The following is a 15,495-nucleotide window of genomic DNA, read 5'->3' as shown; positions in this document are numbered from 1 at the left end:
CATTGGATAGATAGATCAAGGTCTGGGCTGTTCACCTTTCGAGTGTTAGCTTCAAATTCAATCAACCATACCATGTAATGGCAGACCCCTTACCATGCCTAAGTATCCTCTTTGTAGTATTGGCTTTTAATGGGTTTTTCAGAGAGTCAACTTGAACTGAGTGAAACTTGACTTGTGGGTAGAGGACTCTGCGGTTAGTCTTATCTATGATTGTGGCTGAAATATTGATGTCGGGTCAATTTAGGGAGGCTCATCACTAAGACCTTCACCAACAATGTTTGGTAGGTTCTTACCAAAAAAACAATGTTTGGTAGGTCTTGGTCAGGTGTCTTCTCCTTGTTGGATACGGCATGGGCTTATTAATTTGGAGATCCAATACTAAATTGGGTATTGGGGGTCTTTTGAATGGGTTTCAAGTTTGGTATGGGATATTCGAAGGTAGATCAGAGTGAAAATCGTAGGCAAGTAAAGTGAGTGAATTCACTTTTAAAAGGAAAAAAGAAGAATTGTGTAATCATGATTTGCTGGGCAGACAAACCATGGGGATTTGGGAACATGGTAGGCAGAGAAAACAAAAGTTGGGAGGGTAGTTCGGACATTTCGTCCAACATCTTCTAATATAAAATCTATTTTAATTTCTTCAAAAAAAGAAAAAGAAAAAGAATTTGATTGCAAAATAATGTGAAATTTAATAATCAAAATTGATAATGTTTTGGAGCTAGTAATTGTACAGACATACCCAGAGCTGTAAAATGAGATCTAAATATATGTTGAGATCGCATGGTTCGTGGTGAGCAGCCAAAGCAATATCCCAGTTGTAAGTAGTAACTATTGAACTGAACCAAGGATCCGCAGAAGCTGAAGAAATTTCAACTTATACAAAGATCCATAATTAAGCAATCAAGCACAATCTCTCTAATTCACATATGTAGATGAAAACTAATCAGGGTTACACAAATTTTTCTGTATGCTTTTTGGACTTTCTCTGCTAAAACAGATCAGATTCATCCTGGCCATGGCACTGCTCCAACACACAATGACCTCTATACAATTTTCAATTCGATATCCCAGAATCCCATTTCACTGTCTACCCAATTAACCCAAATAATCTGAAATAAAATCCATAATTCATTAAGGGCTAATGTTCTCTGTGCCACAGAGAACAAATAGTTACCAATCCATGGGATCACGAAACAAATAGTTACCAATCCAATCTAATCCAATAATAAAATGTTACCTTTTGCGGAGAATTTCCTTGTCCATCAATGGCCTTTGCCGGATAACGACCGATGAAGTGGATCGAATTCCCAAAAAGAAAGAATTGAAGAAGAGTAAAGACTTCGATTTTTTCGCCTCTACCCACAAAATTAATTTCGGATTTACTTTGCGCAGCCTTTCTCAGTTCCGTTATGAATATGAAATTCATCATTGATGATATGATAGGATCAAATCATCAAGAAAGCTGTAAGCTCTGTTCGAGGAATCCAAAAAAAAAAAAAAAAAAAAAAAAAGTACTGATTTGCTACATTTAGATTATAGTACTATCATATCATATAGTGGAAGCAGGGTCTTTTACCTATTCACATGCACGATATGCTGATCCCACGTGCTTAGTTGCAGGTTTCTCTCGACCAAGTCTAGTGATCTGAACCCGACAAGGTGAACCTTTCTGCGTTATCATGGGACCCTTTGATATAAACCATTCATTATGAGTACTTTTTGATAAAGCCTTTCTTTTTTGAAGCCAGGCAAACCTTTTGAAAGTTATACCTCTTTAATGGGACGATCATAGATAAAGGAAATCAATCAAGTATTCGAATCCGACGATTTTTATTTACTGTCTGTCGTTTCGTCTATAATGAGGAAGATTATCCAAACCAGGGTTAAGAAAAGAAATTGGATCGGATCGGAATTGCCACAGGTTGATCCGTTCCCCCTATCCAGCTCTGCCCCATCATTTTGTATGCAAATACAAAACCCTAGATGCTTGGAATTAGGGGTGTCAATTGGTTGGTTTGGTTTAGTCAAATTAATAATAAGTCAACTAAAAACCAAACCATTAAACTGAAGGTCAGTCTCGATTTTTCATCGGGTTGCCTTAATGGGCTCTTTTTAGGTTTTTTTTTTTTTTTTATTGGTTTCGGCTTCTACCATTTCATAAAACCCAGACCAAAACTGGTCTGTAAGGGTTTGATTTGATTGGATCCGAGCTGAATCATCCGGTCCGACCAGTTCGGCATGAAATATGATACCCTTACGGCCTTATCTGAAATATACCAATTCCGGGATTTTAAATCTGATCCAAATTGTCTAAATAGGTAATAGCAAGTTGGGGAAAAAAAAAAGGGCCCCAAAATTGAACAAAAAAGGTTACAAATCATGGTTGGAAAGGATGATACTACCATAGTTAGAAATCAAATCAGATAAAATCCTAAAATTTAGGCCCAGAATGGGTCGGCCAGCAAACGGTCTATATTTCTTTAGGATTCCAGCACGGAAGACCAAATCCTTTTCTAATTCTTATGTGACATAGCTTCTAAAAAGAGAGATTGGATTTTGGATTGAATTGATACTCGGAAAAAAAAAAAAAATCTCATCTAAAAGACTAAAACTTTCTAAATCCCAAGCATAAAAAGAGACGGATTCCTCTCAACTCTCTGACTCTTCTTTAGTCTGATCCTATATATAGAAAGTCCAGTCCATATTAATAACAAGGTTCCTATATCCAACATCTGTGGACCGCGCTCTTGTGCCCTGCTTTTTCCTCTGTTTTTCTTTCTGGCAAAAATAAAGAAAGAAATAAAGCCTTTTTTCAGTTTTTCATTCTTTGCAGAGTTCTTCTTCAATGGAGGGCGTTCAATCCAAAGAATCACAAGACCCAACTCTTACAAACACCAGAGGAGGAAAATATCTTATGGTGGCCCAAGCTTTGCTGAGAACATTGGTGGCTGTATGCACGTTGACTGCAGCATGCTTGATGTTCACCAGCAAACAAACTACTTCAGTGTTTGGAGTTTCTTTTAGCGCAAAATACAATTATGTGCCGGCTTTTCGGTACGATTCAGATTGAAATCCATAATTTTTTTTTTTCTTCTCCTCTTTCTTTTGTGATTGAGATTTCTCGGCCGAAATCGTCGGATTTGACCCATATGTTCTTATGTTTTTTTTTGGGGGGGGGTTTATTTGCAGGTTCTTTGCAGATGCAAACGTTGCTGCATGTGTCCTCTCTCTGCTTTCCTTGGGCACTGTTTGCTTTATTTATCATCGATTGACCTATTTTTTCCTGTTTTTGCATGATTTGGTAGGGTAGCTTAAGAGGGTATCAAATTATTTTTCTTCTTAATGGCACACAAATTTGGTTTTTTAAAATTTGATTTCTCTCTCTCTCTATCTCTATCTCTCTTCACTCTCAGGTGATGATGACATTGCTGATGGCCGCTTGTGCTGCATCAACTGCAATTGGTGAGGTTGGTGCTCATGGAAATAGCTACACAGGTTGGATGCCAATATGCGACCACTTCGGGAAGTTCTGTAACAGAGTCACGGCTTCTCTCATTTTCTCTTACTTGGCTGTGATGATGTTCCTTGTTCTTACTGTCTTATCTGCACTCCGCATGCAACCACCGAGGTTAATATCAAGCTCTTCATCAGTAGTCGTAGTAGTATGAATTGCAGAAAGCGATTATGGGGAGTTTTTTTTTTTTTTAAATATATAAGTTAGGCTCCAAGGAGATTATGGGGAGTTTTTTTGCTTCTCATGACATGAAACTTTGTTTTTAACCAATCTCTTTAAGATTTTTTTTTTCTTTTAATTAATTGCTGTCATCTGTGTGTTCCATGGTTTCAAAACGATTGCAGCAGCTATGTATTTAGTGAGAGAAATTTAGATCGACCATCTTTAATGCCTATGTGCGAGTCCGGAGCTGCTCCCCACTTGGGGACGGTGGGGACAAATCTGAACCCTCCATGGGGTGTGGGTCCCACAGCCCCTGGAGGGTTGGAATCTGTCCCCACTGCTCCTACCATGTGGGTGGCTGATCCCAACTCCCAATGTGTAGAGTTTTAAAATGCAGAAACAGAGATGGGATTGGACAGTGACGATTCTGATCCAGATCAGTCAGAATGAGGTTTTAGATGTGCAGGCAGGAGGTTATCGGGAGGTTATTTTGGGGATATACTAAAACCCTATGATGGTGTGGTAAAGGAAAAATTTGTCCTTATACAAAGAGAGAGATGATGAATCTAAAGATATCTAATTAACACTTTGGATTAGCAAAAGAATGGTATTTTCGCCCCTCTACAATAAGACCCGTGGAACAAAGATTGATAGAAAACTTAGTAGACCATTCCCACTCGTAATTAGGACCAAGTTTCTTTTTCGCTTATGGTGAAGAGACTCTTGTCTTTATTGCCATTGAGCGAACGGTACTCCTCTCTAAGCTAAGGGCAATGTTGGACTTTGAACAATAAGGGCAAAGGGATTTATAACCCTTGATTCCATTTACCGAGGGTGAAAGAGTAACTTTCTCTCTGTAATCAACTGGTTCTAGTCCTAAATGAAACTAGGAAAATAATCCTCTCCAATTCCCTAAATGGTGCTGAGCTCAAAAAAAAAAATTAAAAAATCCACTTCTAATTTCTCAACGCAGAAGTCAAAACAAGTGGAAGTGTATTTTAGATCCAGAATAAGCTTCTGATCAAAGCAAGTTGCTTCTTGGCATGTCAAATAATCCTGGATGAATGGATTTGGCCTATTTCAAGACTGGAACAAGTGACTTTTGATCATAAATATATAGGTCTTGCAACCTATCATCTTTCAAAACCCACTAACTCACCAAAATAAGCTATGATCTGGATGGTAGCCTTCCCAGAGCCTTAAAACTGAATATTTCCGAAGACACGCACAAGGAGGTAAGTAGGTATTGTTACTACCTTCCACACATACTATAATTCAAGTGGGTGGTTGGGGAACTAAGTGGCTTCCAAAAGTGGAAAAGAAAATGACAGACTTGCATCCAGTTGATTAGGTTAATAAATTCCTAGATAAGCTTTTAGAATCACTCATTAACATGAAGGCATCATGATGATATATCATCAAGATTTAATATTTATAGCCAAAATGCTGATTCTGACTAGAACGCTCTATTTCCAGTGAAGAATTCAAGCTTAGCTTCTTTATTCACCAAGATTAAAGATCTGAATTCTGGTTTGAAACTCAGCCAATAATGGATCCTTCACAAGATGATGCTGAAATAGGTCAATCACAGTAGTCTCTGTTGGTCAACTCCTATTCCATCTGGTTAAAATTTTAACTCCCTCCAACCCAAAGCTCGGTTATGTCCCAGCATTTTCAGAGGATCAAATTTCATCAAGCCAACTCAAGTTTAGTGGGTCTTGAGCCTATCTAGTAGCCCCCATTCATCTAGAAATTTTGCAATGAGTATTCTAGCGATTCAATTAAATGTTTAAAGTCCTTACCAGATAAATAAAACAAGCAAAAAAGTGCAATCATTACTTGAGGAAAACAATGTCTAACTATGTCTTTTATGTCAAGTATATACAGTCTTCACCCACAAATCATACAAGGTGAAATCTGAATACAGAAACACATATGGGGTTAAGGCAAACAGTTTATTCAGGTTCCATCTCATACTCACCATCTTTGAGATGCTCCTTAAGGGTGTGAGTCTGGAGTTCCCATCTTTCAACATCCCATGCTGGATCCACTTCTGGCAAACTGTAGTCATCAGGTCTTAATGACACCGGGAAATCAGGAAGATCAGGCAATGTTTGGAGAGCCCTGCATGATCAACAAAGGTATGGTCAATCCTCATGTCATTGAAGTTGCAATTTCATCTTTGTAAGAAGAAGCCTAAGGAAAGATGAAATGGAAGCCCCTTACTTATCTTGGTCCAGGAGGTATCCATACATTTGAGACTTCCTGGATGCAACTTCAGGAACTTTTAGATGTAAATGCTTCATAACACCCCATACAGGAGGAGCCCTGAAGAAAGAAAAAGGAAATGAAATACCACACTGAAAAATAATGCATATTCTAACGAGGTTTCGTGCCAAGATATAAGCAGTAACTTAACCCAACCTGGTCACAGGTGCCGCAAGGCAGAAGCTTAAGCAGGCTTTCTTGCTTTCAATAAGAAGTTCTTCTGCAGCAAGAAAACAGCAGACGGCACTAATGTGACTGGATGGCTCGTTACCCTTGTCCAGGATCAAACCATGGTAGTAGTAAGCTGCTGCCTGATACAAAATCATGAAAGAATGAGATCCGTGAAAAGAAATTTACCAAATGCAGGGACAAATAAGGATTTGAATCAGAGGAAAGGTGGATTAAATAACACCTTTCCTTCTAGGTATTTCCATTTTATGAACAACAGATGCTTCTTTCCATATCCATGAGTAACATCACATCCCGACAGGAGGCTGTGAGCCTGATCAACAAGAGACAGAAAAAGGAAATCATGAGAAGCAAATACAGAGTAACAAATACAAGTGATTACCACATACACAAACCACACAAGTTAATTTTTCTTCTATTAATATACTTTCAAAAGAATTGTGCTCAACAAATGAGGATCCTGCACATGTTGTTCACATCCATCATCTGAAGACTACTGGCAGAATGTTGATCCCACATTTCATCAAGCTTTACTTTGACCAATGTCCCCAGGTGGAAACTATAAAGTATGCTATGACAAGCTTCGTAGCTGTTTCACTACTCATGTTAATGCATCACACATAATAGTTATTCTCCAATCAAGACAAGTTCCATACGGCTCTCCTCAGAGGATCCAATCATCCCCCATATAGCACATGGAGCTTGGGGTTAATATTGAGCACAAAAAGTTACCAAAGCTAAAACAGAGCAATTAACATTTTAATGTCTTGTCTTTTCACCCAAGCCTCTACACCTCTTAGACAGATTATTTACTTGGAATTTGATAAATCTTCATAAAAAGTTTCCTGCATTTTCTTTACAACCAAAACCCTGTACAATAAGCATCCTGTTCCACTGGATTGACTTGATTAGCTCAGTTCACAATGTCACAAGGAAATTCCAATAGGTCAGTTTTATTTTCACTTAGCGTAAGGTATTTTGCATGTTCTTCTTGTTCTCTCATTGTATAGGAATCTCTACGTGTGGGGTAGTGAAGTCATACATCTGTATTATAGAATTAAGACAAAACAACACCTCCATTATAGCCTATGACAGGCTCTAGCTACATGTGACCCTGAAAGTAGTTCCCAGAATTTTTTTAAAGTAAAAAACTAGTCCCAATAACAAAACTTTTGGCATTGATTTATCTGAATCCGAACTTCCTGCAATGAGTGGAGGCCATTAAAATAAATTCCACAAGGTACAGGTTGAAGGTTATCGCTTACATGAAAAATGATATAAAAAGCGATGAAATGCTTCCCTCATCATTGGGGAAAGATGCAACTAGGAGAAACACATACCTGTGCTAAATAACTCATCTGCTCACATGCTAACCTCCTCTTTACAGACAAAGTGGCATTTTGACTTTCAACAGCTAAGCCAAGCTGCATTTCAGTTGCCTGTGTTTGACATCAAGATTGCTATTAGCATCAATCTGAAGTAAGATGGTGCAAGAAAATTTTTGAGCATATACAAGGTAATAATAGATAGGATGTACGTAGTGGACACCCTTTTTTTTTTCCTTCATCTAAGCCAAATGTTATTGCTCAAATGAGAACTGTGATAGCCAGACTCTAGATATTAACTTAAGTAACCATATCACAGATGATTTGACATGGTATGGATCTAAGTATCAGGTGTGTTGTGCCCTTCAATGGATACATTTTCCCCATCTCTGAAACTTTTTGATGGGGTACACACCCATTATTTGGATACAAAACTAGCATAAACTATAGAATGGTATTGTCACAAGCCATTGGCCAATGTCCTTTTAATTTCAGATATCACAGATAGTTAGTACCCTATTACATTTAGAGTTCCTGATGTCATGTTGCAAGGTAATAATTTATTAGTTTGGCAAAATGTTTTCTATTTTTTTTCTTTGAATGCCCCATATCCTTCTACTTGACAAAGAAATGGATCTGATAAACAGAGACAAACCTACACCCGCTGAGCAGGACAACTATTGCAGTCAGATCCATCATAAGTTCACATACAGATTTAGAAAGTTGGATGGATCAAGTGAATCAAAGGTTCCTCCATCCCCCTGAATCAAACTGACAGGGGCAGAGACAAACCTACACCCGCTGAGCAGGACAACTATTGCAGTCAGATCCATCATAAGTTCACATACAGATTTAGAAAGTTCGATGGATCAAGTGAATCAAAGGTTCCTCCATCCCCCTGAATCAAACTGACAGGGGTGTCAGCTAGTGAAGTCAAATTCAAAATGTATGTTAATTCTTTGAGATCTTCAATGCATGAGTGCAAACGGAGGTCTAATCCACTGGATGGCAACATTTTGCATCTTATGAGTTACGAGGCACTTGAAGGCATGGGACATATGTACCCAACGTATCAAACCAGATAAAGGAAAGAGATCTCCTGGTCCAGAAGATTCAATGGTAGATATTACTTAAAACCTTAAAATAAAAATAATATGAAACCAAAGTTGAACCTAAATGTTCTTGTAATCCCAGTTACAAATAATATGGTAAAGTCAAGTTCCATCGATAAGGAAAGCTTATAAAAAAAAACCCAACTTCCCCAAACCCACCCACACCCCCCCCCCCCCCGCCAAGCAAAAAAAAAAAAAAAGGAAAAGGGGTTTTTATAGGCATTCTTATTTGAATGAACAATGATAACATTATTGCTACTAGCTTAGGGACAGGAGCTCAATTTCTCAAAGTTTAACAATACAAAAGGTGCAGTCTAAATTTTCAGACTCCCAACTGTTTATCATAATGTGGTCTCGCTTTTCTTTTCCTTCCTATGGTATGTTCTTAATTTTTCCATTCCTAAAATCTTAAACCACGTTAAGTGAAAATAGCAATGTCTTGAACTTTATTTTGGCCAAACAAACTACTACTGAGATCAAAGACTTGAAATTGGTAAAGTACCTGACCCAATGCTTGGACGGAAATAGCGTCCAAGATATTGCCCTGCAAGTCTCTTGACAGTCTCTGCCTGCAAAATATGTTTCCTTGAGTAGGTGCATCAAAAGATGAAAGTGAAGTGATTACAATATCAAAAATTTCAGATTTTAACGTACTTAACATCCGGGTGAAGGTGAGGCAGTATATCTCGAATGCAGAATTCCAGGTATCCTGATGCATTCAACAATAAATCTATGGCTTCCTTCTTGCAGTCTGGCAATAGAGTACATAATTGATGGGTTAAGGCAAAGAAATCCAGTCATGGCTTTAGTAAGACAAAGATTCAACTGACACAAAGCTAGGACCCTGAGGTAACAAAGACAGACCTTCTGATACATTCCTAGCCAAATCATCCATTTGCCGGTTTGGAATAAGCAATGAGTTGGCCTCTGAAAGTGAGAGAACAGCCATCATGTGGAGGACAGATAGCAGTTCAAACCGAGAGCTTGACAAACAGGTTTCCTATTTATACAACCAATTTCAGACCCCGTTAGCAAACAATCATAGAGAAAAACCAGCCAGGCAAACAGAAATGCAGAACTGGATATACATAGTCTGAATGATATTCTTACTTCCCGTGCATCTTCTAGACTTCTCCACCTGAATTCGGCGAAACCTTCGCGTTCTGTTGAATATGTTGATTATTGTTTGAAATAGAGAGACAGATAAACACACATACACAAACGCACAGAGAGAGAGAGAGAGAGAGAGAGACCTTTCCTAGTCAAGCCAAGAAGAACGGGCAAATACTCCTCGAGAACTTGCTTTAATTGGGGAACAGCTGATCCAGCTGCACCATAAATAGAGTTTCTTTTTAAATTCTTCCTACGAGGAGGGGAAGAAAAAGAAGGATGAATTAAGGCATGAAGGAGAGGGAAGAGAAGATAGAAATAGCATTATTCACCCAAAAACAAAGGGGGGTGGGGGGAATGTTCTTAAAAAACCTATCAAGAGAAATAGAACGGAGTTGTAAAGGTTGAAAAATAAACCAGTGTCCTCAGCGATGAAGACTATCTGACGGCGGAGTGCGGAAAGCCTATCAATGAGATGTCCGGGAAGTAGACCTTTAAGAGGCCTGTGGAGATCCACCTCTGCAGGGACCTGCAGTGCAGGAACGAACACAACGACTTCCTGTATGTTGAGCTTCTTCTTCTTCTTCTTCTTCTTCCCGAATGTGTAAATCTCAGGGATGGATGAAGTGCATCCCATTCTTGTCGATGGGAATGTGGTTCAGAAAGAACATCCTGCAGGGTACAAGCAAGGGTTTGAGGGAGGAAACAACGGAAATAAGGTTTGAGAAGTCATTATCTCACTATCGGATCTAGAGAGAACCGAATTAACACAGAATTGAAAAAATGAATCAGGATCGAGGATAGAAGAACAAAGAAAGAAAAATATAAATTCAACTTACTGGCATTCGATAGGCAATTGGAGGAAAGGAGACAGCAAGCGTGGAGGATTTAGTGGACGATGTATGTAGACTTGACTTCGAGATCGAGAGAGAGAGCGAAGAATCTGGGGGTTGGGGGGCAGTGGAAGCTGAAGCTCAGGGCCCGAGAATCTGTCACATGGAGACATGACGACATGGGGAAGGGGGAGAGATGGAGTGTGGGAAGGGGAAACATGAATGCAAGCTGCAGAAGCTCGGGCCTCGGGCACGGGAGGGCGGAGGGCAGCGTCTTTGAACTTTGAAGACTTGAAAGCCAGCTCGTAGATTTAGATGCTGAGTAGATCTCTTTCTATCTCCTCTGTAAATCTAAAGGGTTTCGGCATCTAGCAGCATAAAATATGTTTTGGAATTCGTTTTCTATGGAGGGTTAGAGAGGGTCTTCAGACGTTGGCTTATTAAAAGTAACAAACAAACTACGTTTTTCGAAAGCAAAAGTCAAAATCACTCTTCTTCTGATAAAGTAATCCACTTCCGAGCCAGAATCAATCTCTGATTTCGAGTCTCGTTACCCCCATAGACAGATAATGAGATAATCTCATCCGTCATTCGCATTAATCTCGCATAAACAATTGGATTCCTCCAACGACGTGGCTTCTGCAAATGTTAATAAAATAAAATATAAAAAAACGTTGAATCTGGCGTTTCCACTTGTCATGTGATGTGGGAATTCGGAAGGAAGTATCCTCCGTCCCAGACTCCCAGGTGTGTTTACGTTTTACAGGGAAGATGGAAGGAAGGCTCAAGGGCTATTTTGGTAAACACATCTATACAAGTGTCATTCAAACTCTCCCACTAATCTCTTTTCTCTCTCGCTCGACCTTTTCCTCTCTCACATCACTTGCACGTATATGTACGCTTCATGTATATACAATTTCTCATGACACATACCCTTCTTGTTTCTACGTTATGCCTTTCTTTGCTTTCTAAATGGAAGAGGCAGGTGATCTGGGTGGATTCTATTATCAGAGGATTATCGCGTTTTATTTTGATTTTTAGTGCTTTTTATATAGGCGGATAGTTATTCGTGTAACCAAAAAAATATGACATTTTTGAAAATCATAAAATAAAACCGAACCGTTCATTTTTATGATTTTTTTTTTTTTAAAGATAAAAACTATATATTCCCGCTGAAAGTTGGGATATTCTATTTTTCCCAAACGGAGATCTTCTTATTGCCCTCCCATGATATCTGTAATCTCTGAGAGAGGGAGAGAATATTACTGTAGAAGTAATGGAATAGAATACAAGACTAATATACATTTCATGGTAGGGACTAGGGACTAAAGAAAGTACTGCAAAGAATTAAGAGTAGCTAACTCATCTTCAAAAAAAAAAAAAAAAAAAAAAAAAACACATTCAATTGTTGATTTCAAAATCTGGAGCTTCACCAGCTTTGACAAACCGACCCTTCACTCGCTTCCGAGTATCAGCCCTTGCCTTCCTTGACTCATACCGGATGTGCTTATCATATCTGAACACAGTTTCCAATATCACCATTAGAGAAAGTAAAGAATTTAGAGTTTTTGCAAAACTAAAAGCAAAGAAACTCTGAGCATGCAGGAAAGTCAAATATATGAAAGCTCTGAACATGCCTTCGCGTTTTCTTTTTCTCCTGGTAACGTAACATGGCATTGCCTCTGTTCTTTGCCAGCAACTCCATGTCAACCTTGGTTGTTGCTGCTCCCATGGTCTCACCTCCAGTCAGGACAGGGTATTCCATGAAATTGCCATCTTTAGAACTGCCACTGCCTGCCCCTAGAATACATACATTGTTGCTTTCAGATGTTGCTGGCCCTTGGCTTGCAGCTGGATTGTTTGAGTTGTTCTGCAACAGGCAAATAACAGAGTTACATCACAGGTACTTCAGACATAAAGCAGATTAATAAGCACACATATATGATGCTAATATTAATTACAAGCTTCCCATCCACCAGAGATGAGACAGATCTATCATTTAGATACCATCTTGCAGCCATTGCAGCCAGATGTTTGAATGCAACTATTCCAAGGAAAGAATTTATACCAATGATCATCAGAATGGCTTACATTTTGTGCTGAGAAATGCTCATCTGCTGTAGTGAAATTCCACTGGTAAATGTCTTTAAGAACTTTAATTGTTTCCGAGGGAGTTTCTTTAAGAAGGTCACTATAACTCTTGATCACAAAGCCTGCACTGCTTGTACCATATCCTACATCTAAAGGGCCTGATGCTTCATGATCCCTTGATCTTCCTAAATTAAAATCCCAAATCTGCACGAAGGGTAAATTTGATTACAAAAAACTTTATTTAAGAATGAGTGGACATGAGAAGAGACAAATGAATGTGAAAAAAGGAAGAAAGAAACACAGACAGTATCATGAATTGCTAAGCTTTCCTACCCATTTGCTACACAAATAATGTTTCACCACATCAAAATAAATAAAAGGAAGAAGAAACCTCATATGCCCAAGGTTTACAAACATAGAATCGGACAAATGACCAGCCTCCATTGATTCTGATTCAATTCAAATCGGAATCTACCAAAACCCTAGAAATTGGAATTAAGAAAAAAGAGTTACAGATCTTGCTATTTAACTTATTACTAAAACAAGGAGGGGAGGGGGAGGGGGAAGAGCCAAAAAATGGTGATCAAAGAGCATTCATGGCTGCTTCCAATATAGGTTGTAGGAATCGGCATAATCAGAGTCGGAATCTCCCAATCCGATTCTTGAAAGCATATGAAGTCATCCCAAAATGACAGCCTGGCAGATTGAAACCAAGAGTTATGGATTCTGGATACTTGCCTTTAGTAATCTATTATGATATTCTGAATTATACATTATTGATGAAGTCATCCCAAAATCACAGACTGGCAGATTGAAACTAAGAGTTATGGATTGTGGATAATTGCCGTTAAAAATCTAACATGATATTCTGAACTATACATTATTGAGGAAGTCCTCCCAAAATGACAGACTAGCAGATTTTTTTTTTCCTCCAAACATTAAAGTCTCAACCTTTCACAAAACAGAAGAAAAGATGATAGTTTTTTTAACCATCTACTTCAATATTTAAATGGACCGTAAGGAACTTATTAATTCCTAAAATTAACTGAAAGAGGGCTATTTCCTGATTAAAATTTAAGTATGCAAGAACAGAACAAGCCCTTCAAAAGCTATCATTCATCTCCAGAAGGCTGCAACGCTGATCAAAACTGACCGACAAATCTAGATCCTACTTTCCACTGTTCATATTGGAATTCTCCAAGCCCTCAGGTGTATAAATGCACAGAGGCTTAGAGGAGAAGAAATTATCATATCAAATTAATCATAGTTCACAAAACATGAAGACCTACAGATAGAAACATACTTTGCCATTTTCCAATATTAACAACAGAAGGAACTTTCAAAAAAGACTGTCAATCATGTAACAATCCTTTTTATTTCACACAATGGACTTGATCATCTTGCAGAAGAGAATGAGATCTACAGAGAAAAAGACTGTTTGAACTTCTGGACAGATTTTTTTAAAGTTCGGAAGACAAACACGCAGAAGGAAGTCCTTCTACATTTTCAAGACTGGTCATTCCATCAGCATGCCCAAAAAGTCACAAGATGTAGTAGAATCATGGTTATCATGACTTAATTCCATAGAATTTCAATTACTAACACTAAAACAGAGTGCTATATTCATGGAACCCAAGGAAAAGACCAACCAAATGACATCAAGCGAAGTTTCGAGCTTTGCAACTGGCGTGGTGATCGATCCTGCACCGACGGTGACACTTAAAACACAATGTAATAGACTAATAAACTGATGAAAAACTGCAAAAACAGTATAGTTCTAGCAAAGCATGTATTTTTTTTCTTTTTTAGGAGAGGGGGGGGGGGGGGTGGGGAGGTAGTATTGTATTGAGAGCATAAATTGATAAATCCAGAAAGTACATAGAATAATTCTTGCGAACACAAAATATGGAATTCAGAGGAACCCATGGAAGAGAGAGGGTCTCAAACGGGAAGAAACAAACCTGGCTGGACTGTTCGGGAGGATTATCCCAAAGAATGTTATCTTCTACCAGACCATCGTTCTCTTTTAGATCCAAACTCTCCGGAAGCATGAACATAGAAGCGTAAGGTGCTTGGTGATGCAAGGACTGGTTATCATCCATAGCCCGGTCAGCTTCTGTATGCAAATCGAGATCTTCCATGCTCCCCTGTTGCGCAGTAGTCCTACCAGGTGTCCTTGGACGCAAGTCGTCAGGAAGCCCTCGCCTAAGCAATTCTACCAACTGCTTAAAAATCACTTGCTTGTGCTTCCCGTGGCTAAAATTCTGTTCCCGTTTGGACACGGCTGGGGGCACGTCGGCACAGGGAACATGAGAGTAGATATGAGATTTGTAATTGGGCACCACCAGTTCTTGAAGTGTAGTGGTTGCGGCGGATTCTGATTTGTAAACCGATGGATCAGCTAACATAATCAAATCCAGAGACGACCAATCGGGCAGCACCATATGGTTATCCGGTGGTAGTTGAGTTTTCTTATCGCCACCGATATCGAACCCCCAGATGGATGCGAGCTCTATAGGCGATGGGCAGCCAGAGAATGCTTCCAGCGGACTACGCTCATGGGAAGCCGAGACAGAGCAGGTGCCGTGGGCGTCCCAGTCGCACTCCTGGCAGAGCACGAGATTGTCGGTAGAGCAACGCACGGATGCTGGCTCGGAACTACAATTATCGCAGATCTGAGAACGGAGGTGCTTACGAGATAAGGCGTTAGCGGAGTGGACATGCTTATCACAGAACAAACAGAGCTTGGCAGTATCAGCTCTACAATACAAGACCGCGATCTCTTCGCTGCAGAAATCGCAGGGGACCCTTTCCGGACTACTACCTGATTTGAGGTTCCTCTCCATTACCGTTAAATCCTAAACAGAAAATCAGAACTGAGGAAGACGTGG

The 15,495-nt window shown here is 39.2% G+C and overlaps 3 protein-coding genes across 5 annotated transcripts; 1 reads left to right on the top strand and 2 right to left on the bottom strand.

The window, feature by feature from the left end:
• Positions 1 to 1,654: 1,654 nt before the first annotated feature.
• Positions 1,655 to 10,759, bottom strand: LOC122653767. Of its 2 annotated transcripts, XM_043847705.1 has the most exons (13): positions 10,520 to 10,759; positions 10,098 to 10,352; positions 9,824 to 9,898; positions 9,681 to 9,733; positions 9,435 to 9,570; positions 9,225 to 9,321; positions 9,073 to 9,139; positions 7,474 to 7,572; positions 6,357 to 6,446; positions 6,101 to 6,255; positions 5,903 to 6,004; positions 5,629 to 5,800; positions 1,655 to 1,665 (listed from the first exon to the last, which is right to left on the bottom strand). In XM_043847705.1, exons 2-12 carry the CDS (start codon positions 10,315 to 10,317, stop codon positions 5,632 to 5,634), a joined length of 1,263 nt encoding a protein of 420 aa, XP_043703640.1. In that variant the 5' UTR covers positions 10,318 to 10,352; positions 10,520 to 10,759; the 3' UTR covers positions 1,655 to 1,665; positions 5,629 to 5,631. The 2 variants fall into 2 exon arrangements, with proteins under 2 accessions (XP_043703640.1, XP_043703639.1); XM_043847704.1 differs by lacking the exon at positions 10,520 to 10,759 and having other exon boundaries at positions 10,098 to 10,449.
• On the top strand, positions 2,817 to 3,668 carry LOC122653868 (CASP-like protein 1F1). Its single transcript, XM_043847823.1, has 3 exons — positions 2,817 to 3,054; positions 3,118 to 3,301; positions 3,414 to 3,668. The coding sequence occupies exons 1-3, from the start codon at positions 2,846 to 2,848 to the stop codon at positions 3,666 to 3,668; spliced, it is 648 nt and encodes a 215-aa protein (XP_043703758.1). The 5' UTR covers positions 2,817 to 2,845.
• A 1,144-nt stretch (positions 10,760 to 11,903) lies between the features above and the next one.
• On the bottom strand, positions 11,904 to 15,495 carry LOC122655916 (zinc finger protein CONSTANS-LIKE 14-like). Of its 2 annotated transcripts, none has more exons than XM_043850300.1 (4): positions 14,566 to 15,495; positions 12,605 to 12,808; positions 12,151 to 12,383; positions 11,904 to 12,029 (listed from the first exon to the last, which is right to left on the bottom strand). In XM_043850300.1, the coding sequence occupies exons 1-4, from the start codon at positions 15,448 to 15,450 to the stop codon at positions 11,915 to 11,917; spliced, it is 1,437 nt and encodes a 478-aa protein (XP_043706235.1). In that variant the 5' UTR covers positions 15,451 to 15,495; the 3' UTR covers positions 11,904 to 11,914. The 2 variants fall into 2 exon arrangements, with proteins under 2 accessions (XP_043706235.1, XP_043706236.1); XM_043850301.1 differs by having other exon boundaries at positions 12,151 to 12,347; positions 12,620 to 12,808.

This window comes from Telopea speciosissima, chromosome 3, assembly GCF_018873765.1.
Source record: "Telopea speciosissima isolate NSW1024214 ecotype Mountain lineage chromosome 3, Tspe_v1, whole genome shotgun sequence".
Classification (NCBI taxonomy): Eukaryota; Viridiplantae; Streptophyta; class Magnoliopsida; order Proteales; family Proteaceae; genus Telopea; species Telopea speciosissima.
The sequence above is the reverse complement of the archived record's forward strand: the minus strand, read 5'-3'. Positions and strand labels throughout refer to the sequence as shown.

Coding starts and splice junctions, on each gene's coding strand:
- LOC122655916 (XM_043850300.1), bottom strand. CDS start 15,450: ATGGAGAGGAACCTCAAATCAGGTAGTAGTCCGGAAAGGGTCCCCTGC. Junction 12,809..14,565: donor CTCCCGAACAGTCCAGCCAG/GTTTGTTTCTTC, acceptor CCCTTCGTGCAG/ATTTGGGATTTTAATTTAGG. Junction 12,384..12,604: donor AGCATTTCTCAGCACAAAAT/GTAAGCCATTCT, acceptor TGCCTGTTGCAG/AACAACTCAAACAATCCAGC.
- LOC122653868 (XM_043847823.1), top strand. CDS start 2,846: ATGGAGGGCGTTCAATCCAAAGAATCACAAGACCCAACTCTTACAAAC. Junction 3,055..3,117: donor AATTATGTGCCGGCTTTTCG/GTACGATTCAGA, acceptor TTGTGATTGAGA/TTTCTCGGCCGAAATCGTCG. Junction 3,302..3,413: donor TCCTGTTTTTGCATGATTTG/GTAGGGTAGCTT, acceptor CTTCACTCTCAG/GTGATGATGACATTGCTGAT.
- LOC122653767 (XM_043847705.1), bottom strand. CDS start 10,317: ATGGGATGCACTTCATCCATCCCTGAGATTTACACATTCGGGAAGAAG. Junction 9,571..9,680: donor GTCTAGAAGATGCACGGGAA/GTAAGAATATCA, acceptor TTGTATAAATAG/GAAACCTGTTTGTCAAGCTC. Junction 6,447..7,473: donor AGATGAGTTATTTAGCACAG/GTATGTGTTTCT, acceptor CTTGTTGATCAG/GCTCACAGCCTCCTGTCGGG.